Source organism: Erinaceus europaeus, chromosome 10, assembly GCF_950295315.1.
Source record: "Erinaceus europaeus chromosome 10, mEriEur2.1, whole genome shotgun sequence".
Taxonomy (NCBI): Eukaryota; Metazoa; Chordata; class Mammalia; order Eulipotyphla; family Erinaceidae; genus Erinaceus; species Erinaceus europaeus.
Window position 1 is genome coordinate 21200121 of NC_080171.1, and position 23360 is coordinate 21223480.

The 23360-nt window shown below is 38.6% G+C and overlaps 1 protein-coding gene across 1 annotated transcript in view; it reads left to right on the forward strand.

Annotated features, from left to right (window-relative positions):
* Positions 1–8767: 8767 nt before the first annotated feature.
* Positions 8768–23360, forward strand: part of TMC1 (transmembrane channel like 1) — a 166196-nt gene continuing 151603 nt past the window's right edge. Inside the window, exons 1-4 of the mRNA XM_060198995.1 lie at positions 8768–8777; positions 9222–9272; positions 18233–18331; positions 21126–21294. Of these exons, the coding sequence (XP_060054978.1) occupies positions 8768–8777; positions 9222–9272; positions 18233–18331; positions 21126–21294 (329 nt within the window). The remainder of the gene's footprint in view (positions 8778–9221; positions 9273–18232; positions 18332–21125; positions 21295–23360) is intronic.

The window sequence follows — 23360 nt, forward strand, 5'->3', positions numbered from 1 at the left end:
ATCAATAACCTGGGTCGATGTTATTCTCCAAAAGTAGAATCATATTTCATCATAGTTTTCAATTTTGCTCAGTGGTTTCTGTTCCCTAAATCATAACTATGAATGATAGTGTTGTGCATGAATGAAGTGGAACGCTGGGATATTCTCTACAAGGGAAATGATGACTGATGGGTTGGTGACTTGATCTAACATCCAAGTGGCTCACCATTGAGACATTCATCTTCTAGACTAATATTGCGCCTTCCTTTTAAAATTTTCTTTAGAACTGGGATAATAACGCAGTGTTTTTAATAGAATATAGAATTTTTATACCTGAGACACCAGAGACCCCAGGTTAAATACTTGATTCATCCAAGATATAGAAAAGAAGAATATTTCATCATTACTAGAGACCTTTGTTTGGGAGATTCAGCAGCAGCACATTCAGTTAAGCCCACACATTACCATGTGCAAGCATTTAAGCAAACCCCTGGGCTATGGCTTATCTACCTATCAATATCTATCTACCTTTCTATCTGGATATACTGAGATATCATCATTTGTATCATTACTCTTGTTGCAGTCAAAAAATAGCAATTTGAGAGACTAGTGAATGGCTTCATAACTAGAATATATAGACTAGAACATAAAGATAGCATTCAGTTTCTTTTTAAATATTTATTGTACAGAGACAGAGAGAAATCAAGAGGGGGAGATATAATGAGAAAGAGACATGCCTGCAGCTCTACTTCATCCTTTATGAAGCTTCCCCCCTGCAGGTGAGGAAAGAATCTTGAACCCGAGACCTTGTACAGTGTGTGATCAGCCAGACTTGCCACCTCCCAACCCACATTCAGTTTCTATTCATAAAGATGCTGTAATTTTTCCTTTATATTTTTTGTTTAATTTGAAAAGATAGTGAGAAATTGGAAGGGGAGGGGGAGATGGAGAGGGAGAGAGACCTGCTTTACCACTCGTGAGGTGTCCCCTCGGCAAAGAGGCAGCAGGGGCTCAAACCCAGGTTTTTGCACCCTGTAACATATGTGTTTAGCAAGTTAGGCCACTGCCTGCCCCCCTAAAGATACTTTTAAAAAAAGATCATTTTATTGTCTGGGGAGATGATTTCATGCATGGACAAAAGCACCAGAAAGCTGGATCAGGGAAGAGAGTAAGAGAGTAGCTCCCTAATATGGGGAAGGTGTATAAATATTGTTGACTGTAAACCTCATCAATTTGATGTGATCTGGGGTCCACATTCAGCTTAGGAGCCTAAGTGACCTCTGCATCCCTGTAGATATGAGCTCACATTCTGTGGTCATGAGTAGGAACCCCAGTATCTACCCCAGTATCAACCCATCTTCCTCAGGTGTAGCATAGAGGATGTTGCCCATCCTCCTTTCAGAGGATGGAACATTCTCTACAGTTGTTGATCCAAATTGAGTGCAAGGTCCTATGGGGGCCCACAAAGGGGTCTATTCTGTTGTTCCTGATAGAAATGACCAGTAACAATGGAGAGAGGGATTTATTTGAGGTCTAGGCCCATTGTTTGGCTTTGTATGTTAGCTCTCTTTTCAGCCACCAGGTTCCAGATGCTAGCATGATGCCAATCAGACTTCTCTGGACAGACAACCCCACCAATGTGTCCTGGAACTCCACTTCCCCGGAGCCCTTCCCCACTAGAGAAAGAGAGAGACAGGATGGGAGTATGGATTGACCTGTCAACGCCCAGGTTCATCAGGGAAGCAATTACAGAAGCCAGACCTCCAACCTTCTGCATCCCACAATGACCTTGGTTCCATACTCCCAGAGGGTTAAAGAATAGGAAAGCTATCAGGGAAGGGGATAGGAGATGGGATACGGAGTCCTGGTGGTGGGAATTGTTTGGCGTTGTACCCTTCTTATCCTATGTTTTAGTCAATGTTTCCTTTTTATAAATAAAAAAAATTTAAATGAAATAAATAAAAAAACAAAAAATATTTTAAAAGTCATAGCTTATTATTTAAATTTCATTAGTCTCTTTTTTGTCTTCTACATTTTTCCCTTGAAAAAAAAGAGTCTATCATTTTGTTATCTGCCTTGTAGTTCTTATTTTTATAGAACAAGGGAATTTACTTGAGAATTTAGTATTTATTATCTTAAGAAAAAAGTATCTCACGTTTTTTATGTCTATGCCTTTAAATTTCTGTTAAAAATATATTGACAGAAGAGATAGCTGAAGCTAGCCTACTTTTTTCCTGAAACTTGACATGTTTCTAAAGTACAGAATACTATTAACTACATGAATTTATAGCTTATATGTATAACAGTTACTGTGAAAACATAAATGTCTTTATTTGTTGACAGTATGTAGCAAAGACAAAATGCATTTTTTCTTGCTTTACAGTCAGCACTGTTTGCCATTTCCTCTACCATATAATGTGATTCCATCCCATTTTTGTTCTTCTAAAGGAATTTCTTTTCAACACACCTCCCTTCTTCTCTTTACTTCTTTCTCTTTCCCATTATTTTGCCCTATAGTTTTGAATTACCCTACAGTAGATAGACATATGCATAAAGCTCCAGAGGCCCCAGTTTCTTTTCTTTTCTTTTTTTTTTACTTTATTTTTTATTTAAGAAAGGATAAATTAACAAAACCATAGGGTAGAAGGGGTACAACTCCACACAATTCCCACCACCCAGTCTCCATATCCCACCCCCTCCCCTGATAGCTTTCCCATTCTCTAGCCCTCTGGGAGCATGGACCCAGGGTCATTGTGGGTTGCAGAAGGTGGAAGGTCTGGCTTCTGTAATTAATTGCTTCCCTGCTGAACATGGACGTTGACTGGTCGGTCCATACTCCCAGTTTGCCTCTCTCTTTCCCTAGTAGGGTGGGTCTCTGGGGAAGCGGAGCTCCAGGACACATTGGTGGGGTCTTCAGTCCAGGGAAGTTTGGCCAGCATCCTGATGAGGCCCCAGTTTCTATCCCTGGTACCATCCTATGCCAGAATTGGGTTGTAATTTGACCTGTTTTGTTTTTGTTTCCATTTCTCTTTTATAAGAACAAAATAAAATTTATTAAATTAGTTTATTATGACATAGATGGATACCTTTTTTCTTCTTTATTTAGGTAATTGTATTTTATTATTATTATTAAAATATTTATTTACATATTCCCTTTTGTTGCCCTTGTTTTGTTCTTGTAGTTATTGATGTCGTTGTTGTTGGATAGGACACAGAAAGAAATAGAGAGAGAAGGGGAAGACAGAGGGGGGGAGAGAAAGACTCCTAGAGACCTGCTTCACTGCTTGTGAAGCGATTCCTCAGCAGGGGCCAGGGACTCGAACCGGTTTCCTTGTGCTTTACACCAGGTGCACTTAACCCACTGCACTACCACCCGACTCTCTGTTATTTTTCATTTTATTGGAGGATTAATTGCTTACAGTGTGGTCGATGACACATAGGTACAACCTCTCATCTCCTTTTTGGTTCATACCCTTTTTGATAGAGTTCTTTTTTTTTTTTTTTTTTTTCTATGATGAAAGGTACCCTCTGCCAGGGATTGGGGTTGACATTTCTCCCCACAAAGAAGAAATCTTGAAAAGAAACATAGAAAAAGTTCTAGTAAACACAGCTAGATTATGTTGGAAAAGATACTCAACCCCAATCTGGAATCTCACTGTTATTCAATCATTTGCATGAAACAGCAAAACTTCTTAAAGGCAGTGATATTTTCTTTTCTAACCTATAAGCTGCCAGTCTTGAGCTCTGTACATCCACTCTGCTCTGAAAAACACCATTGTGAATGTTTGATGCGTGCCAAGTGCGTAGTGAAAGTTTCATTTTTCCAGGTCATAACCTGATAGCACCAACAGGCAATGCCACTCAATTCCTCTGGACACCAAGTGGCCCCTTGGAAATTAAAAGACTTTCTGTGCAATAAGATTCACCAGAAACTGCAACTCCTTTTCTAAATGATTCTAATTCCAGTGCATCTGAAATGTGACATTTTGCTGTTGTTTCCTTTTACTGTTTTTAATTACTGAGTCTATTTGCATGAAATGAGGATCTGGGTTGCCTAGGAGTTCATCTGTTTCTACTGCATATTCCTTCCTTAAATAAGCGCACTCAAATGCTCACTCACTCCACAATTTTGACAGCATTTTCCCCCTCCTGGCCTTTCACTGTCTTCTCATCATTCTCCAGCAAAGAGACACTTTTTTGAGGTACCCAATCAATAGGTGTTGGAGAGAAGCCAAAAATGAGGAGTTCCTGTGATGGAGAATAAGCTTTTAGGGCTTGCTGAGAGAAAGAATGGAAACAGGGAAACCCCCCGCCCAAGTTATTCCTGAATGGAAAGCCCTCTGTAATTACTATTTAAGTGTCTTGAACTATTATTTCTTTGCACAGGACTTAGAAAAAGTCTTTTGTTGCTACCACAGTTATCCTTGGGTCTCCATGCCTACACGGTGAATCCACTGCTCCAGGCAGCCATTTTTCCTTTATGTTTTTCTTTTTATTTTATTTGATAGGACAGAGAGAAACTGAGAGGGAGGGATAACTAGAGAGGGAGAAAGAGAGATACCTGCAGCTCTGCTTCACCAATTGTGAAGCTTCTTGCCTGAAGGTGGAAACCAAGGGGTTTGAACCCCAGTTCATGCACAGTCTCATGTGAGTTCAACCAAGGGTTCTCTACTGCCTGACCTCCCCAACAGGTTTTTGTCTTGAGAGGTTTTCTTAGCTTGATCCTTTAGCATTTCTTTTGGGTTGTAGGAGATACAGGTCATCGCTGACAATTGCTCCACAGGCCAAATAATATGTTATTACAGTCAAAGTTAGTTTAAGGTTCCTGATGGAGTCTTAAAGCTTTTTTTTTTTTTTTTTTTTTTTTGCCTCCAGGATTATTGCTGGGACTTAGTGCCTGCATTATGAATCCACTGCTCCTGGAGGATTTTTCCCATTTTTGTTGCCCTTGTTGTCATTATTATTGTTGTTGAATAAGACAGAGGGAAATCCAGAGAGGAGAGGAAGATAGAGAGGGGGAAGAGAAAGACACCTCTGCAGACCTGCTTCACCCTTGTGAGGCAACCCCCCTACAGGTGGGGAGTCAAAGGCTCCAACAGGGCTCCTTCTTCTTCTAGCATTTGTCCTTCTTCCATAGCCAGTCAACAGCGTCAGGTTGAGCCTGATGTAAAGTTTCGAGACCTCCTTTGAATCTGGAGAGGTGGCAGTCATTGACCACATGGGTCATAGTCTGTCTGTAGCCGCAGGGGCAGTTTGGGTCGTCTCTGGCTCCCCAGCGATGGAACATAGCGGTGCACCAGCCATGGCCTGTTCGATAGCGATTGAGGAGGGCCCAATCATAATGTGCTAGGTCAAAGCCGGGTTGACGCTTGCAGGGGTCTGTGATGAGGTGTTTGTTCTTTACCTCAGCTGACTGCCAACTCTGTTTCCAAGAGTCTGGAACAGAGAAGTTCAGTGTAGGCGTAGGGGACCAGATTGGATGACGAGACGTCAAGCATTGAACAGGGTGGGCGAAGATATCCGCATATATTGGCAGGTCCGGTTGAACGTAGACGTGGGAAATGAACTTAGATGATGCCGCATCCCGAAGAATATCTGGCGGGGTGATGTTGCTAAGAACTGGCAGCCATGGAACCGGGGCGGAATGGATGGTTCCAGAAATTATCCTCATGGAGGAATATAATTTGGAATCGACCAAGTGGACATGGGGGCTACGGAACCATACTGGGGCACAGTATTCTGCAGTGGAATAGCATAATGCCAGAGATGATGATCGTAGTGTGGAAGCGCTCGCGCCCCATGAGGAGCTGGCCAGTCTTGTAATGATGTTATTCCTCGCGCCCACCTTTGCTGCAGTTTTTATGAGATGTTTGTGAAATGACAGGGTGCAATCAAGAGTAACGCCAAGATAGACTGGCTGGGCTTCATGCCGGATTCTCGTATCGTCAAGCTGCACATTAAGCTCACGCGAGGCCGAGGCATGGTGTAGATGGAAAACAGATGATACCGTTTTTTCAGTGCTAGGGATTAGTCGCCATTTTTTACAGTAATCAGATATCAGAGACATGTCTTTCGTGAGTGTTTCCTTGAGGATGTCAAACTTGGATGCCTGAGTTGCACAGCAGATGTCATCGGCGTAGACGAACTTCCTTGAAGAAGTTTCTGGGAGGTCATTGATGTAAATATTAAATAGCGTAGGAGCCAGAACAAAGCCCTGGGGGAGGCCACTTGAGACAAGTCTCCATCTGCTAGACTTGTCACCCAGATGCACCCGGAATCTTCTGTTTTGGAGAAGAAACGATATAGTGGCTCCTTATGTGGGTCCTCAAGCTTTGCACTGTGTGCTCTTACCCTGCTGCTTACCTAGCCCCCTACTATTTAATTTTTGCCACTGATGTTACCTCTGCTGATAGTTTGAACCAAGAAAAGCCAATTATTATCACAATGGTTTTGTTTTTGTTTTTGCCACTAAAATTATTGCTGGAGCCTCTTGTTTTCACAGCTCCACTAGTCCCAATGGCCATTTTCTTTCTTTCTTTTTTTTTCTTTCCATTTAGGGTGAGAAATAGAGACACAAAGAGGGAGAGTTTAAATTCCCATTCACAAAGAAGTCTATTGTAAAAGTATTTTTACAATATCTACGATACTGCTCCACTGCTTGTGGAAGGCCCCCCCCCCCCCCAAGCTAGGGCCTTGGGCTTGAACCTGAGTGCTTATGCCTGGTAACATTTGTGTTCTGTCTGGTGCACCACCACCCATCCAAAGACCTCACAATGTCTTTTAAAACAACCGTTTCATGGTTTCCCTACTCAAGGGCCAGACCAAAAAAAATAGTAATTAAGTTGAAAAGGCACCTGTGAGGAGACAATCCCACCCAGACTGGAATCTCTTTTGGAAAGCCAGTTTAAATAGAGGCGGGCAGGGATTATTTCTGTAGAAATATCAATTAGATTAATATAATTTAAAAATCAGAACTCCATTTTTATTTTTCTCAATTCTAGGGATGTCTCCCATTATGAAATTTTAGGCTTTATTTAATGGTCATATATAATTTTCCTTCTGCATCAGAGGGAATAATTCACAACTTCACCCCCACTTTTTTCTCTCTCTTGTCTACAAAGGAACATCGATTTGCTTCTCATTTTTATCTCTCTGTCCTGCTTCATTTAATATCTGTTCTTTTTAACTATGCTAATATTTTTGTTTTTTTAGTGCCTATTCTGTTTTATTTACTTCAAGCCAATCATGTCTAGCTAATTGATTATTCCAAATTCATGCAACATTTTTGGTGCGGATTATTTTTTAACTAGTTTTGACTATGGATACATGTTGCAGGACAAGCTGTGTGTCATCCTTTGTTATTTGTCCTCAGTTGTTTCTACATTATGCACACTGATAAGACCCTGCTCCTAGACTAATCTTTTATCATTGAAATGCCTTCCTTGGGATTTCTTTGAAGAAGATTGGTGGCAGCATTAATTGCAAATAAAAGACCATGACCTATGGTTGACTGTGGGGCATCATCTAAGCAGTGTCTGCCTTCAATGATGCCAACTCTCAGCAGTGACATAAAGATCTTTGTCCTGTGCAGATGCAGTGACAGCTGACAACAGAGGGCATGTGTCTACTCTGAACAAAGGAATGCTTATTTTCAGGTTCTGAGACTGACATTGAGTGATAACATTTTTGCATATCCTAAAATTTGTTATGCAGATTTTGTTTAGTGGCAAAAAAAATACTTTTACAATAGACTTCTTTGTGAATGGGAATTTAAACTCCTGGCATGTGTTGCCTTTTCAATATGCCTTCAAGTTCTAAATAATAATAGCCTTTGCCAGTGGATGAGCAGAAATAAAACATGAGTTTGTTTCCTCTGTTCATAAGAGAAAAGCTTTATTTTTGGATTTATGACAAAATTAGTATTTCACAATCAAGTTATGGTGCCCTTAGAGAAATAGTATACTCTAATTTTTTTGCCACGACATGCTGTAGAAATCTATTTTTGATTAAACCCATGAGTAGTGTACATAATTGACAAAGGATAAGTTTGCAATTGATATATTGATATATTGATATTTTCCCAGATCACTGTAAATAGTAGTTTTGTAAAAAAAAAAAAAAGTGATATACGTATTAGAGTAAAACTAAAAGCAAGATGATCTCTCAGTATAGGCTGGAATATGTATAGAAGAAATTTTCACTCACTATTTTTGAAAAACAGCAAGATTATCTTTTTTTGTAAAGTTAAACCAAATATTAGAAAGTTTATATTGTATTCATGTAACTGTAGAAATAACTGAATTAAGACTGCCAGTTTTTAAACCCATTTTCTGAATGGACTTGGCACTGGATAATTGATTGAGATAAATATTCTCTACTTTAAGTTTCATTTGTTATAACTAAACTGTGCTTGTAGATATTTATTTACTAACAATTAAACTTATCACAGAATAAAATATCCCAACAAACCCCAGATCTACATATCACAACACAGACTATTTTGATTGAAGTTATTTTGAATTGAAATGACAGGCAATGAGGTAAAAAGTCTTTTTTTTAAAAAAAATCTTTATTTATTTTATAGAGACAGCAAAAAATCGAGAGAGAAAGGGGAGATAGAGAGACAGAGAGAGACCTGAAGTACTGCTTCACCACTTGCAAAGCTTTTCCCCTGCATGTGGGGGCTGGGGGCTCGAACCCAGATGCTTGTGCATTGTAACATGTGCACTCAACCATGTGAGCTACCACCCGGCCCCATAAAGAAGTCTTTGAGGGGAGTCCAGCGATAATGCAGTGGGGTAAGCACATGTGGCACAAAGTGCAAGGACCCGCTTATGGATCCCGGTTCCAGCCCCCGGCTCCCCACCTGTAGGGGAGTCACTTCACAGGTGGTGAAGCAGGTCTGCAGGTGTCTGTCTTTCTCTCCCCCTCTCTGTCTTCCCCCCTCTCTCCATTTCTCTCTGTCCTATCCAACAACAATGACATCAATAATAACTACAACAACAAGGACAACAAAAAGGTTTTGTTAATGTCTCCTTTCTTAAATATATATAAAAGAAGTCTTTGAACAACATTGTAGGGTTTGGTGGCAGCTGTATAACTCTATCATGCTCATCTGATAGGTTTATTGAAAAATACTTTATTATCTGCACACAATTTAGAACAAATAATAGCAACAAGCACTTGTTGTTTGCAATCATATGATAATTTATTGACTTGCTGCGTTCTTCTTTCTTTAACAGTACAAATCCAAGTGGAGAAAAAAGAAGATGATGATACTGAGGACAGTTCAAGTAAGTGGAGATCGAGCCATTTGGCCTATGTTTTCTGTGGAATAACAGTAAATTAAGAGATCTATGGTCTGGGAGGTGGTATAGTGGATAAAGCATTGACTCTCAGGCATGAGAGTTCAATCCCCGGTGCACATGTACCAGGGCGATGTCTGGTTCTTTCTCTCTTCCTATCTTTCTAATAAATAAAATCTTAAAAAAATAATGAGATACATCCTCTTGATTTGTGGGGCTCTACTACTACAGGTCGGCACATGATTGTGTGTACATGACTTTTAAAGGTTTCACAAAGGAGATCAAATCCAGCAAAATCAAATATTTACTTTCTTTAATTTTTTTTTTTCTCCAGGGTTATTGCTGGGGCTCGGTGCCTGCACTGTGAATCCACTGCTCCTGGAGGCTATTTTTTTTCTCTTTTGTTGCCCTTGTTTATTGTAGTTGTTGCTATTGTTATAATGATTGTTGTTATTGCTATCACTGTTGTTCTTGGATAGGACAGAGAGAGGAGAAGAAGACAGATGGGGGGAAGGTAGACACCAGCAGACCTGCTTCAACACCTGTGAGGTGACCCCCCTGCAGGTGGGGATTCGGGGCTCGAACCAGGATCCTTACACCAGTCCTTGCGCTTTGCACCATGTGTGCTTAACCTGCTGCGTTACCACCCAGCCCCCTAATCTTTACTTTCAAGGCCATTCAGTTGGCACACATCCAGCTCACTTACTTTACATATTACTCCAGAAGAGCTAGATGGTCTTCTAGAATGGTTTGTTTTTCCATTTCTCTATTATTTTCCCTGTTAAAATGTTTGATTCTGAATGTTTTTGTCTAAGACTGAGTCTGTACAACAGAACAGTTTGACTGTTTTGAATTGGAGAAGAGAAAGAAAATGTCTGAAGGTTCAAAAAATATATCATTGGGAAAAGGATTAATGTCTTAGGAGGGTCTCCTGAAGACAAAAGATAGATTAACTTTGAAGTGAAGTCTTCTAGAAAGAATTGAGTATGTAGAGATGGTGTAGATTCATCCCTTTCCAGAGCTGTCTGGTCCACATTTTGAGATACTAGGAACAGAACCATGGCCTAATATTGCTTTACATTTTCAGGACCTTCTTGTTTTCCTCAAGAAGGTCAAACTTACCTCACGCTAACTGATCCCATTTTTACCCTAATAACCTGCACTAAAAGACCTTTTGTTCCCTCATCATTTCATTGAGGGAAATAAGGATTCATGGAACAGTTGTTGACACATAGGTATAGTCTTTTACTTCCCTGTGATAGGTTTCTGCATACCACTCTCACCATCAACCCAAGTCTCTCTGCACCATTCTCTTCACCCTCATACACTGGATATCCAACATCCTTCCCACTCCAGCCCTGTCTTCTCTAATCTCCCTTACTCAAGAGTTCTTTGCATTGAACTTTGTTTATTTATTTATTTTTAAATTTTTATTTATAAAAAGGAAACATTGATAAAAAACATAGGTTAAGAGGGGTACGACTCCACACAATTCCCACCACCAGAGCTCAATGTCCTATCCCTTCCCCTGAAAACTTTCCTATTCTTTATCCCTCTGGGAGTATGGACCAAGGGTCATTATGGAGTGCAGAAGGTGGAAAGTCTGGCTTCTGTAATTGCTTCCCTGCTGAACATAGGAGTTAGCTGATTGATCCATAATCCTAGCCTGTCTCTCTCTTTCCCTAATGGGGTTGGGCTCCAGGACACATTGGTGGGATTGTCTATCCAGGGAAATCTGATTGGCATCATGCTATTATCTGGAAGCTGGTGGTTGAAAAAAGAGTTAACATATAAAGCTATATAAATTGTTAATTAATCATGAACCTAAAGGCTGGAATATTTCAGATGAAGAGTTGGGGGTATCCATTTTACAGATGTTTTTTAGGCCTATTTTAGTTTTATTCCAAAGGGCTCATGATTATACTATTTTTTTTCTTCTGAGCCTGATCTCTGATATGCAGGTGGACCCACATTATTGTCTGGGGAGATGATATCTTGGCTGGAAAAAGGACCAGAAAGCTGGGTTAGGGAAGAGAGTAGCTCCCAAATGTGAGGAAGGTGTCTAAATATTGTTGACTGTAACCCCATCAGTTTGATCTGATCTGGGGTCCATATTTGGCTTAGAAGCCCATGTGACCTCTGCATCCCTGTAGATCTGAGCTCACATTCTGTGGTCATGAGTAGGAATGTTCCAAGCTGCCCCAATTTCAGGACCCATCTTTCTTAGGTGTAGCATAGAGTATGTTATCCAGCCTTCCTTCGAAGGTTGGAAAATTCTCTACCATTGTTGATCCAAATTGAGGGCAAGGTCCTATGGTGGCCCACAAAGGGTTCTATTTTGTTGTTCCTGTGAGAGATGGCCAGTAACAATGGATAGAGGGATTTATTTGAGGTCTAGCCCCATCATGTCTGTTAGGGAATCTCAGGATCCCCCCCCCCCCCAACTAGGGCCCCAGCTTATGGGGTGGCCTGATACTTACTAGAGTCATCGTTAAAGTAAGCCAGTCTCTTGCCCTTATTCAGCTTTTGCAGTCCTTACTTTGATAAGGTTAGCTTTGGAGTGAGTGAGGGAAGTGTAATAGGAAGTAGGTGAGGGGGGTATCTAAGTCTAAGTAGACACTATTTCATTAGGATCTTTATGGTGTCTTTTTAGGTCTTTCTACTTGCTTGTTGTATATACTGACTCACTTCAGACTATTGTGCAATCTTGCTTTCAGGTATATATTTTGCCCTAATTTGTGGATACATGTGAGCATATGCCCCATATCATAGGACCTGGTCTATATCTAGGTTTTGGGATTTTGTTAGGAAATGAACCACCTGAAATGGAATTAGAAAATCCTATGAAAGGAAAGGTCTCACTCAAGCAATGATGCTGAAGGGTTGACATTCCGCGTCTGACATCTCTGGACACAGTCTGAAGTGAAGCATGCCGAGGTGGTACTCATTGTGTTGATTAAGTTGGGATCAGCAGATGCAATATCATTTGGTATGAATTGACAGAGCATACAGGAAAGTGAGCCCCACCTTAGATTTTCCTGGACTGGGGGTAATATAGGCTCTATAGAGGAAGCAGAAGTTTCCTGCTGTCTTAGGGTTTAATAAGGCAATATATAGTTATTGTTATAATCAAATTATTTGGTATTTGGATTAACTTTGAAAAATCCCTTTTTAGCATTTGCTGTATCATACATAACATCACCATCATGTATGTCCTTTGCATTATTTGTATATAACTGTGTCTTATAGAGTAACACCACTGGTTGCTTCTGTTCTCCTTGGTCTAAGCTTTTAGGAGACTCAACATTTCAAACACTCAGCCTATGGTCTGTGCATTAAAAAGTTTGAGACATTCAGTCAGTTTTCCACTCTTATATTAATTAAATAGTGATTTATATAACTACAAGTTAATGGGAGTGTATATAAACTCCATTCCCACTACCAAAATACTGTGTCCCATCCCATCCCCCCCACTGCAGCCGAACAATCACCCCCAAACTTTATTTATTTATTTGATAGAACAGAGAAAAATTGACAGTGAGGCAGAGATAGATAATAAATAGATAGATGATATATAGATAGATAGATAGATAGATAGATAGATAGATAGATAGATGATAGATAGAGCTATAGCACTTTCACAACTCATGAAGCTTCTCCCCTAAAGGTGGGGACTGAGGGTTTGAACTTAGGTCATTGTACATAGTAATGCATGTACTTAAACAGATCTGTCACTACCATCCAGTCCCAAGTCCTTTCATTTGTAGAAATACAACCTACCTAGTCTAATCTTCATCCTGTGTTTTCTTCTCTTCCTTCAAGTACCACCTGTAAGTGAGATCACCTGATACTTATCTTTTCCTTTGGCTTATCTCAACATGATTTCTCCAAGATTCATCCAAGATATGGAAAAGGAGACTATTTCATCATTACTAGAAGACATTTTTGTGGGCTGGGTGGTGGCACATCCAGTTAAGCACTCATGTTATCTTGTGCAATGATCTAGGTTCAAGCCTCTGGTCTCGACCTGCAGGGGGAAAGCTTCACAAGTAGTAAAGCAGTGCTGCAAATTACACAAGTGTTCTATCTATCTATCATCTATCTATCTATCTATCTATCTATCTATCTATCTATCTATCTATCTATCTATCTATCATCTATCTCCCTACCTCTCCACTCCCCTCCCCTGCCGGGATTTTTTTAAAGTTGTTAAGGCTATGTAATAAGCTCAGAATTCCCGAGACTTTCCCTGTGTATAGGAAGCACACTATTATCTTTTATCTTATTAACTTAAAATAAGTTTGATTATTTCCCAGCATGAAGGATCTAAAGGGAACTGAGGTGATCCCCTTCCCTGTCATATTCCCCTCTCCCACCCAACACACACACACTTACCCCATAAACTAAACGATTTAGGTGGCTTAGTGATAATGAACATATATATATATATATTCAGTTGTTTTGAGTTGTTTTGACTTAGTGTAGGTTCTGTTCTGTGACCCATTTTCTAGGCATACAGATCTCTCATAGAGGGAGCATGGCAGAGATGATTCTATGAGAAAAACTTTGGACTTAACAAAACTGAAAGAGCAGCACCTTAAGAAGAGTTCAATTCATGGTACACAGACATAGAAAATCTGGTAACATGACCACATTATGACTACCAACTGAATTACACATGGTGTCAATGTTTTCTTTAGTGAGGCACGTTTCCTATGAAATCAGACTACACCCTCACACAGATCTTGGGTGTCATGGCTTGAACACTGTAGAAAGGGATTAGTAGTTTTCCCTCTAATTCTTTGAGTTCTGGAGTAAGAACCCTAAAATAAAAGCAGATTAATGAGGAAAATATTTTTAACATGAATTCATCATGTGAAAGTTGCAGGTACCTAGGGAAAATTGAGTTGACTTGACATAGAATTGAGATTTACATGCCATTATAATAGGAAAAGAGGCATTGGGAATGTAAGCTTCTAAATAAAGTATAAACGTTTTTAGTAGAACAGATGGAACTATGACAGTTTGTTGCAAAGTTTGTGTGTACAGTCAGTTTCTAGTCTCTTTTTAAAAATTCATTAATGGGGGATTAATGGTTTATAGTCAACAGTAAGATACAATAGTCTGTACATGCATAACATTTCCATATAATACAACCCCCACTAAGTCCTCCTATGCCATCATGTTTCAGGAGCTGAACCCTTCCTCCCTCCCCAGAGTCTTTTACTTTGGCACAATACACCAACTCCAGTCCAAGTTCTGCTTAGAATTTTCCCTTATGATCTTGTTTTTCAACTTCTTCCTATGAATGAGATCACCCCATATTCTTCCTTTTGTTTCTGACTTCTTGCACTTAACATGTTATTGTTGAGCTCCATCCAAGATGGGGTGAAGAAGGTGAATTGACCATGAATCTGGGACTTTGGGGCCTCAGGAATAAGAATTTCTTTGCATAACCATTATGCCATCTACCCCTGTTCACATTTCTCAGTATTCCACATAACAATTAAATGCTCCTCTAGCTCCTCATCTGCCATCATGTTCCAGGACCTGAACCCTTCCTCCCCTATCCCACTATCTTTTATTTTGGTACAGTACACCAGACCCAGAAAAAAAAGTTCTGTTCTTGTGTCTATTGTTCAACTTTTTAAAAAAATTTTTTTTTAAATATTTATTTTATTTATTTATTCCCTTTTGTTGCCCTTGTTGTTTTATTGTTGTAGTTATTATTGTTGTTTTCGTTGTTGGATAGGACAGAGAGAAATGGAGAGAGGAGGGGAAGACAGAGAGGAGGAGAGAAAGATAGACACCTGCAGACCTGCTTCACCGCCTGTGAAGCGACTCCCCTGCAGGTGGGGAGCCAGGGTTTGAACCGGGATCCTTATGCCTGTCCTTGTGCTTTGCGCCACCTGCGCTTAACCTGCTGAGCTACAGCCCGACTCCCCAATTGTTCAACTTTTTAATTTTTCTGTAATTGTATTTGTTTCATTGAAGATGTCTTTAAAATTTAGATGCAAAAGAGTTATGCCAATATTTTCCTCTATTTGGTAGGCTTTGGTCTAACATCTAAGGGGTGTTGAAATCCCCTACTATTACCGGGTTTCTGTTAATATACTGCTGTAGCCCTTTCAGAAGATGTTTGATGTATTTAGATGTCCTCTGGATGCATAGATATTAATAATATCACTGGATGCATAGATATTAATAATCATTAAGACCTCATGACTGATCCTCTGAGCATTAAGTAATGTCCACCCCTATCTTTTTAAATTTCTTCATTTTAAGGTCTATTATGTAAGATTGAGAAAGCTGTTCCTGCCATTTTTTTTTGTGGTCCATTAGCTTATATGGTACATTTTCCCCCCACTATAATAGGAAAAAAGGCAATGGGAATGTAAGCTTCTAAATAAAGAATAAAAGTTTTTAAAAATTTTTAAAAAAGAAATGGACTTAGAAGAACAGATGGAACTATGACAGTTTGTTGCAAAGTTTGTTTGTGTACAGTTAGTTTCTAGTCTTTTTTTTGTAAATTCTTTAATGGGGGATTAATGATTTAAAGTCAACAGTAAGATACAATAGTATCTTTCGCTTTGAGTCTGTTTGTCTTGTTGAGTTAGGTGAAATTCATGCAGAGAATATATGGTTGGGTAGTGTTTTCTGATCCATATTCCTACTCTATGCCTTTTAATAGGTGAATTTCGGCCATTGACATTTGTTGATATTATATAATGAACATATTTTAATGCCATTATTCAAACATTTTAGAGTGCTCTAATATGTGGCATGTTTATGTAGCTGTGATTGTTTATAAGAGACCTTTCAGAGCTTCTTGAAGGACAAGCTTGGGGATAGTTGTTTCCTTTAACTGTTGCTTGTCAGAGAAGGTTTTATGACTCTATCTAGTCTGAATGACAGTTTAGCATGTTACGGTAGTCTTAGTTGAAAGTCTTCCTCATTGAGAGCATGGTATATACCTTGCCATTCTCTTCTGGCCTTTAGTGTTTTTGTGGAAAAATCTGCTGCTAATCTTGTGGGTTTTCCTCTGTAGGTGACTGGTTTTTTTTTAAGTGCTCAAGATCCTTTCTTTATTCTTATTTCTTTTTATTCTAAATATCATGTGTCTTTAGGTCTGGGTTAATTCTGTTTGGGACCCTCTGGGCTTCTTGAACCATTATATGTTTTATGTTGTCTAGAGTAGGGAAGTTCTCAGCTATTATTTTCTGTAGAATGCTTTCTTCTCCATCTCTTTCTTCCTCTGGTAAACCAATAATGTGTATATTACTTCTTTTGAAGTCACCCCATATGTCTCTGTTCTTGTTTTCAGTATCTCTTAATTTCTTTTTGAGATCTCTTACTTCTTTCTTAGTTTTCTCTAACTCATCTTCAATCTTGCTAATTCTGTTTTCTGCCTCACTTATTCTATTTGCTCTCCCCTCTGTTGTTTCCTGTAGCTCAGCTATTTTGTTGCCCTGTTCTGATACTGTTTTAGCTTGTTTAGCTAGTTGTGCTCTTAGCTCAGATATATTAGTTTTCAGCTCTTGAATTACCTCTAGATAGTTGGTGTTTTCTTTCAGAGTTTCATTTGCTGTTTCCCCATTTCTGATGATATTACTTTCAATCTCTTTTCTCACTTCTGTGACTAATACCTCAATTAGTGTTTGGATATTGTCCTCAAAACCCTTTGGAAGGGGTTTATTGGACTTTTGTCCAGGCTCATTTCTCCAGTGTTTCTTCTTGGTTTAACCACTGCATATGTTGTGTTAAGATGTCCCTCTCTCAGTACCATTAAATCTACTAATCACACTTGCTTGGGTTGATTTGACTCTAAGTAAAATGCTTTAAAGAGTTCACAGTTGTGGTCCCAGAGGTGGTGCAGTGGATAAAGCATTGGACTCTCAAGCAGGGGGTACTGAGTTCAATCCCCAGCAGCACTTATACCAGAATAATATCTGGTTCTTTCTCTCTCCTCCTATCTTTCTTATGAATAAATAAATTATATATATATATATATTTCACAGTTATGGAATTGCTTTGTTGTGTTCTCAGGTGATCTCCTTTGTTATTTTTAGTTGACTGGGGAGTGTAGAGAGACACAACAGCTGTAACTGTGCTCATTATTGATGGCCAGCAGGTGGTGCTATTGTGATCTCGATGCTTTTCTTGTTTGTATGATCTGTGGTAGGTTGGATGGGGTGGAGGGGTGGTTGCTTTGGTCTGTCTTGTCATCACTAATGTTCTGTTTCATGCTGTTTCCTTTCCTTAACTTCATACGATCTCTTGAATTAAAGATTGAGGGGTTTTAAGCCCCTTTCTCTTTTCTTTCAGCACTCAGGACAACCTTCCCTGTTTGCTGAGCTTAAAATGAACTCGACAAAATTGCACAGCTCAGTGCTGTCTGTCTGAAGTTCTGATTTGAGTTTGCTGTTCTTTAGTACATGCCCCTTTTTGCCTCAACCACATATGAGCACCCACCTGAGGCTGCAGATCTTTGATCATTATATTGGGTCTCTTATTTGCTGTTTTGGGAGGAGAGTCAACTCGACCCCTGCTATTCCATGCCCATGCCTCCTGGAAGTCTATCTAGTCTCTTCTTATACTAAGAGTTCTCTGGAGGAAAGAATTTATAACTGAGTTCTCTTTGGACAGATAAGGGGAAACTCAAGAGAAAATATTTCTTTGTGTTTGCTCTAGTCTCCACTAGTCTCTGCGTCCTCCATGCCCAGCGTGGGAACAAGTCGAACGGTCTTCAGAGGAGGAACTAGAGCTGTAGCGTAGGGAGGGAATATGCCAGTGACACAGCAGAGCATGGCATGGCATAGCGAATTTTATTTAGGATAACACATGTATTTATACTTCACATCATCAGTTAAAGAATAAGCAAGCAGTTACAATAGTTCAGGCAGTTCTTGTTATCAGCAAGCCTCCTCTATGTGTTTTGGTCTATTCAGCAGCTAGCAAAAAGCCAAGGTTAAGTCTAGATACATTTGCTAGTGTTCGTGATGCAAATGCCACAATCAGGAATGATATGGGTACAACAGAAGGCCATGGTATTCTTTTCCCATGTCACTCCCGACTCCTTGTTTCTCAAGGGCCTAATGGAGTGTTGCCTTCTTACTTGCCTCCCACAGTTTGCTATTTTTTTGGCTGTCTTCAGCTTTAATGTATTCTATATACCAAGTAGCACATTTATATTTGATAGTCTATATTCTGGTTTGAGGTACGCATTTTGCTCTCTTTGACACTGAAACAATGTTAATCTGCATTTAAGGCAACCATAAGATATTTGAATTTGTAAAATTTGACTATTTAGAAGCTATTCAATAGTTATAATACTAGATACTACTTATTTTTGTTCCTAAATGATAAATGACAACTTTATTATTATTTATTTGGGGGGTAATGATTTACAGTATAGAATGTTAAAACAGAGGTACACAACTTCTTATCTCCCCTTGACTGATGTCTAGGAGACACAACAGGACCCCAAAGTCCCTTCATCCTGTCCCCTTCCCTCCTTGCATCAGAGCAGAAGAGAACATTAATGAGATTCGTTTCACCCACTGTAAAATGCTGCAGATTAGTATGGTCTTCTTTTCATATTTTTAGTCTTTTATTATTATTTTTTCATTATGCTTGCTAGTACATTATTGAACAGCTGAGTAATCTCACCTGATTGGAGGGATCAGGATCACGTATAATATCAGTACTTTAGTAATAAAAATCAGTGTAAGAAGGGCTGGAACCTACTACTGGTTTTGAAGTCCTTAGGGAAAATATCACTCAGATAGCTTGATATTTTTTAGATAATTAACATAACTAGGTATTTAACATAATTTACATAATTAACATAAACTGTATTAAGAACTCAATAAAAGTATAGTTTTTTTTAAAAAGTCAGACTAATGAAAATCATTATCCCTGAAAATTCCAAACATATTAGTCTTAATATAAAATTCTAAAATGCAGAGTACAAAGTGGGTTCTTGAGTTCTTCAGTTACTTTTAAATTATATTGTTTCCCAAGCCCTTTTGAGCTTTTATATTTTCTGTAGTTAGTCAGTAGTATGACTAATAAATGCTGGCTATATATTTAGAATGCTATGATTGTGTTAAACTAACATATGCCGTTAGCAAAGGGAAACATAGCTCCTAATTCTATTTAAAACCAGTTTTCAAAACCAGTTTTCTAGTCATAGTTAGAAAAGTTACACTCTTATTTCTGCTAGTCCAAATTTTGTAATATAGGCAATGTTTAGATTGAAAACAAATGTTAAAATATATTTGTCAAAAATATGAACTTGACACACATATGTAAATGAGAACATACTGAACATACTGTAAATGAGAAAACTGGCGAAGTGTTCCAGTGAGTTTAAAGGAGAATCCAAAGAGCATATCCACTGATAAGTCGTGAATATTTAAGTAGTCGCACAAATAGTGGCAAAAATGTTTTTTTTTTATTTTCTGTTTTTTGGATAAGATAGAATTCTTCTCCACTGGGTAGTTCATGTTCATGTCTTACATTTAAGAATTAGTTTACATTTTATAGTCAGTTGTTTGTAATTTACAGAGTAACAAAATAGCTCCTATAGGATAAAAACACTATTCAAGGATATAGACAAATCATAGTATTCCAATGACATATATATTTTTCTACAGTAGCTTATATTTAAGAGGATAGTTATAACTGAATAAATTCTTTTTCAAGGAAGCTTAGTTTTTCAAAATAGTATTATGTGTCATTAACTCTGCCATTTTGTTCAGTTTTACATTACAGTTATATTTACAAGTTAGTTCAGTCCATAAAGATAAGAAAGATCAAATACATATTTAATTTAAATAAAGAACAGATTATTAAAAAGTCAAATATATTTGTAATTATGAATGAGGATAAACCTCAAGTTGAATTAATTTATTTAAAATTATTCTGATTTGGGGGATCAGGTGGTAACACACCAAGTTAAGCTCTTGGACATAGAAAGAATCACGCGGACCACACAAGGAAAGCAGTTCAAGCCCCGGCTCCCCACCTATAGGGGGTCACTTCATAAGCAGTGAAGCAGGTCTGCAAGTGTCTCTCTGTCTCTCTTCCTCTCTATTTCCCCCTCTCCTCTCAATTTCTCTCTGTCCTATTCAACAATAACAATGGAGAAAAGATGGCCACCAGGAGCAGAGGATTCATAATGTAGACACTGAGCCCCCACCATAACCCTGGAGGAAAAAAAAAATCTAGTTTGTATCATTTCCTTGTCTTTTCTATCTTTTGTTTTAAGTTGGAACATTAAACTCACAGCAGATAATCCACACACTTGTTATATATTGGAGTGGTGATCTTTGTACTTGTTCTTAGAAGTCATCATATTATATTGGATTCCAATTTATCTAATTACCCAAGGAAATGAATACTGGGTGGTCTGGGAGGTGGCGCAGTAGATAAAGCATTGGATCCTCAAGCATGAGGTTCTGAGTTCACTCCCCAGCAGCACATTTATCAAGAGTGCTGTCTAGTTCTTTCTCTCTCTCCTCCTATCTTTATCGTAAATAAATAAGTAAATAAATTCTTTACAAAAGAAAATGAAGACTGGAATACTGAGAGTGTGAAAATTTGTAGATCCACAGTCACATTTAAGAGTAAAAATACCACACCAGAAATTAAACCAAGATATATTTATTTGGATGATAGATGTGATCAATACATGGCATGGCATTCCCAATGATACAGAGAATTGTTAAATTACTGTCTTGGGTGTGTGACAATGAGAATTAAAAAGTAATATCTATTTGGTTGTAGAAGAGGTCACTTTCTGGTATTTGTTCAGTGAATATTAACTGTTATGTATAGGTGAAGAGGAAGAGGAGGAGGATAAACTACCCAGAAGAGAGAGCTTGAGACCAAAGAGGAAACGTACCAGAGATATTATCAGTGAGGATGACCCAGAACCTGAGCCAGAGGATGAGGAGACGAGGAAGGCCCGAGAAAAAGAGAGAAGACGACGTTTAAGGAGAGGAGCGTAAGTTCTCATCTAACCTGAAATTGCTACTCACTCAACAATACTTCATGTTGAAAGACCTCTTTCCTTTTTAAATTTATTTTTCTTTTTTATATTTTTATTTATTATTGAATAGGAACAGAGAGAAATTGAGAGGGGTGGAGGAGACAGAGAAGGAAAGAGATAGAGAGACTTGCAGCTCTGCTGCACCACTTGTGAAACTTTCCCTCTGCAGGTGGGGACCAGAGGCTTGAACCTGGGTCCTTGCACACTGTAATGTGAGTGCTTAACCAGGTGTGCCACCACCTGGCCCGGAAAGATCACTCTCCTTCAGCACTCTGGTTTTAAAATTTCTAAAAGGATTTTTAGAAAGGCAGATTGACTCTGGTGTTGTTATGTCTCTCGTTAAATGTATTTTAATATTCAAATAGAATATTAATATAAAATAAAATGAAAACAAATATACAATAAAAATAGGCTAGGAGCTATGCCCTTATAGGAGACATACAATTGTAATATGTCACTAACATATGGTAGCTAACTTAAATATGTTAGCCATTTAATTAGTTATATAGACTAGTTTCTAAATCAAATGACCAACTTCTAAGCAATGGACTCCAATCATTTTTTTTCTTACAGAGCAGGGGTTGGCACACGGTGCCTAATTTCAACCCAAGAACTATGAATATTCCTTATAGTTATAAAGGGTTACTTTACATCTTTTGCTATAAATGTTAACTCTGAAAGTTTCTAGATGTATCTTCAGATATTTTTATACAGTGTTTATTTTTTTAATATTTTATTTATTTATTCCCTTTTGTTGCCCTTGTTTTATTGTTGTAGTTATTATTGTTGTCAATGATGTCATTGTTGTTGGATAAGACAGAGAGAAATGGAGAGAGGAGGGGAAGACAGAGAGGGGGAGAGAAAGTTAGACACCTGCAGACCTGCTTCACCACTTGTGAATCAACTTCCCTGTAGGTGGGGGAGCCAGGGGCTCAAACCGGGATCCTTAGGCCGCTCCTTGTGCTTTGCGCCACCTGTGCTTAACCCGCTGTGCTACTGCCCGACTCCCCAGTGTTTCTTTTTAAATTTTTTATTTATTGATTGGATAGAAACAGAGAAAAGGGGGTAGAGAAGGAGAGAAAGATGAGAGAGAGAGAGAGAGAGAGAGAGAGAGAGAGAGAACCAAAGCCTTTAACCTGGGTTCCTGTGCACTGTACCATGTATGCTCTATCAGGTGCACCACCCTTTTGTCCTGTATACAATGTTCCTTTGAAAGAACAAATGAGGTTTTCTATGTATTATGATGAGTGTTTATTTGTTATGTAGCAATTCTTTCTATTAGCAAAGCGTATGCTTATAATAATGGTATTTTATTGAGAAAACCTCACTTATATATGTGTGTGTTACAGGTGGTGTTTCAAAAGTTGCTTTTCTTTTCCACTTATGCCCCCAGACAGATCTTTTTGAAGGAGTGAGTTAAGTAGAAATTTCTTTAGTCTCTTGTTCTGCCCAAACCCTAATGTCAGTTGCTTAACTTGTAAGAGTAGGATCAGACAACCTGCAAACACCCATGTCCAACAGAGAAGCAGTTACAGAAACCAGAACTACCACCTTCTGCACTGGAAAAAAAAGAATTTTGATCCCTACTCCTGGATTAAGAGAAATGTTAGGGGAATATGATCAAAGGGTTCTGAACTCCAATTCCATCGGGATCCAGAAAGAGCAAAGGAAAAAAAAAGAAATAGCACTTGGAAGGATGTGTGTTTGTGTGTGTTACAGGTGGTGCCTCTCTCGTTCTCTCTCTCTCTCTCTCTCTCTCTCTCTCTCTCTCTCTCTATATATATATATATATATATATATATATATATATATACCCTTATCTGTGACTGGGAGAGGAGGGAATGGGAACACAGAACTCTGTTTCTAGGAATGATGTGGAATTATACTCCTGTTATCTTATAATTTTATAAATAAAGATTAAATCACTTATAAAAATGAAAAAAAAAAAAAGGATCAGAAACATCAACTCACCTTGGTCCTTACTGGCTGAGGGAAATGGTTCCTGGGACAGTATCTACCCT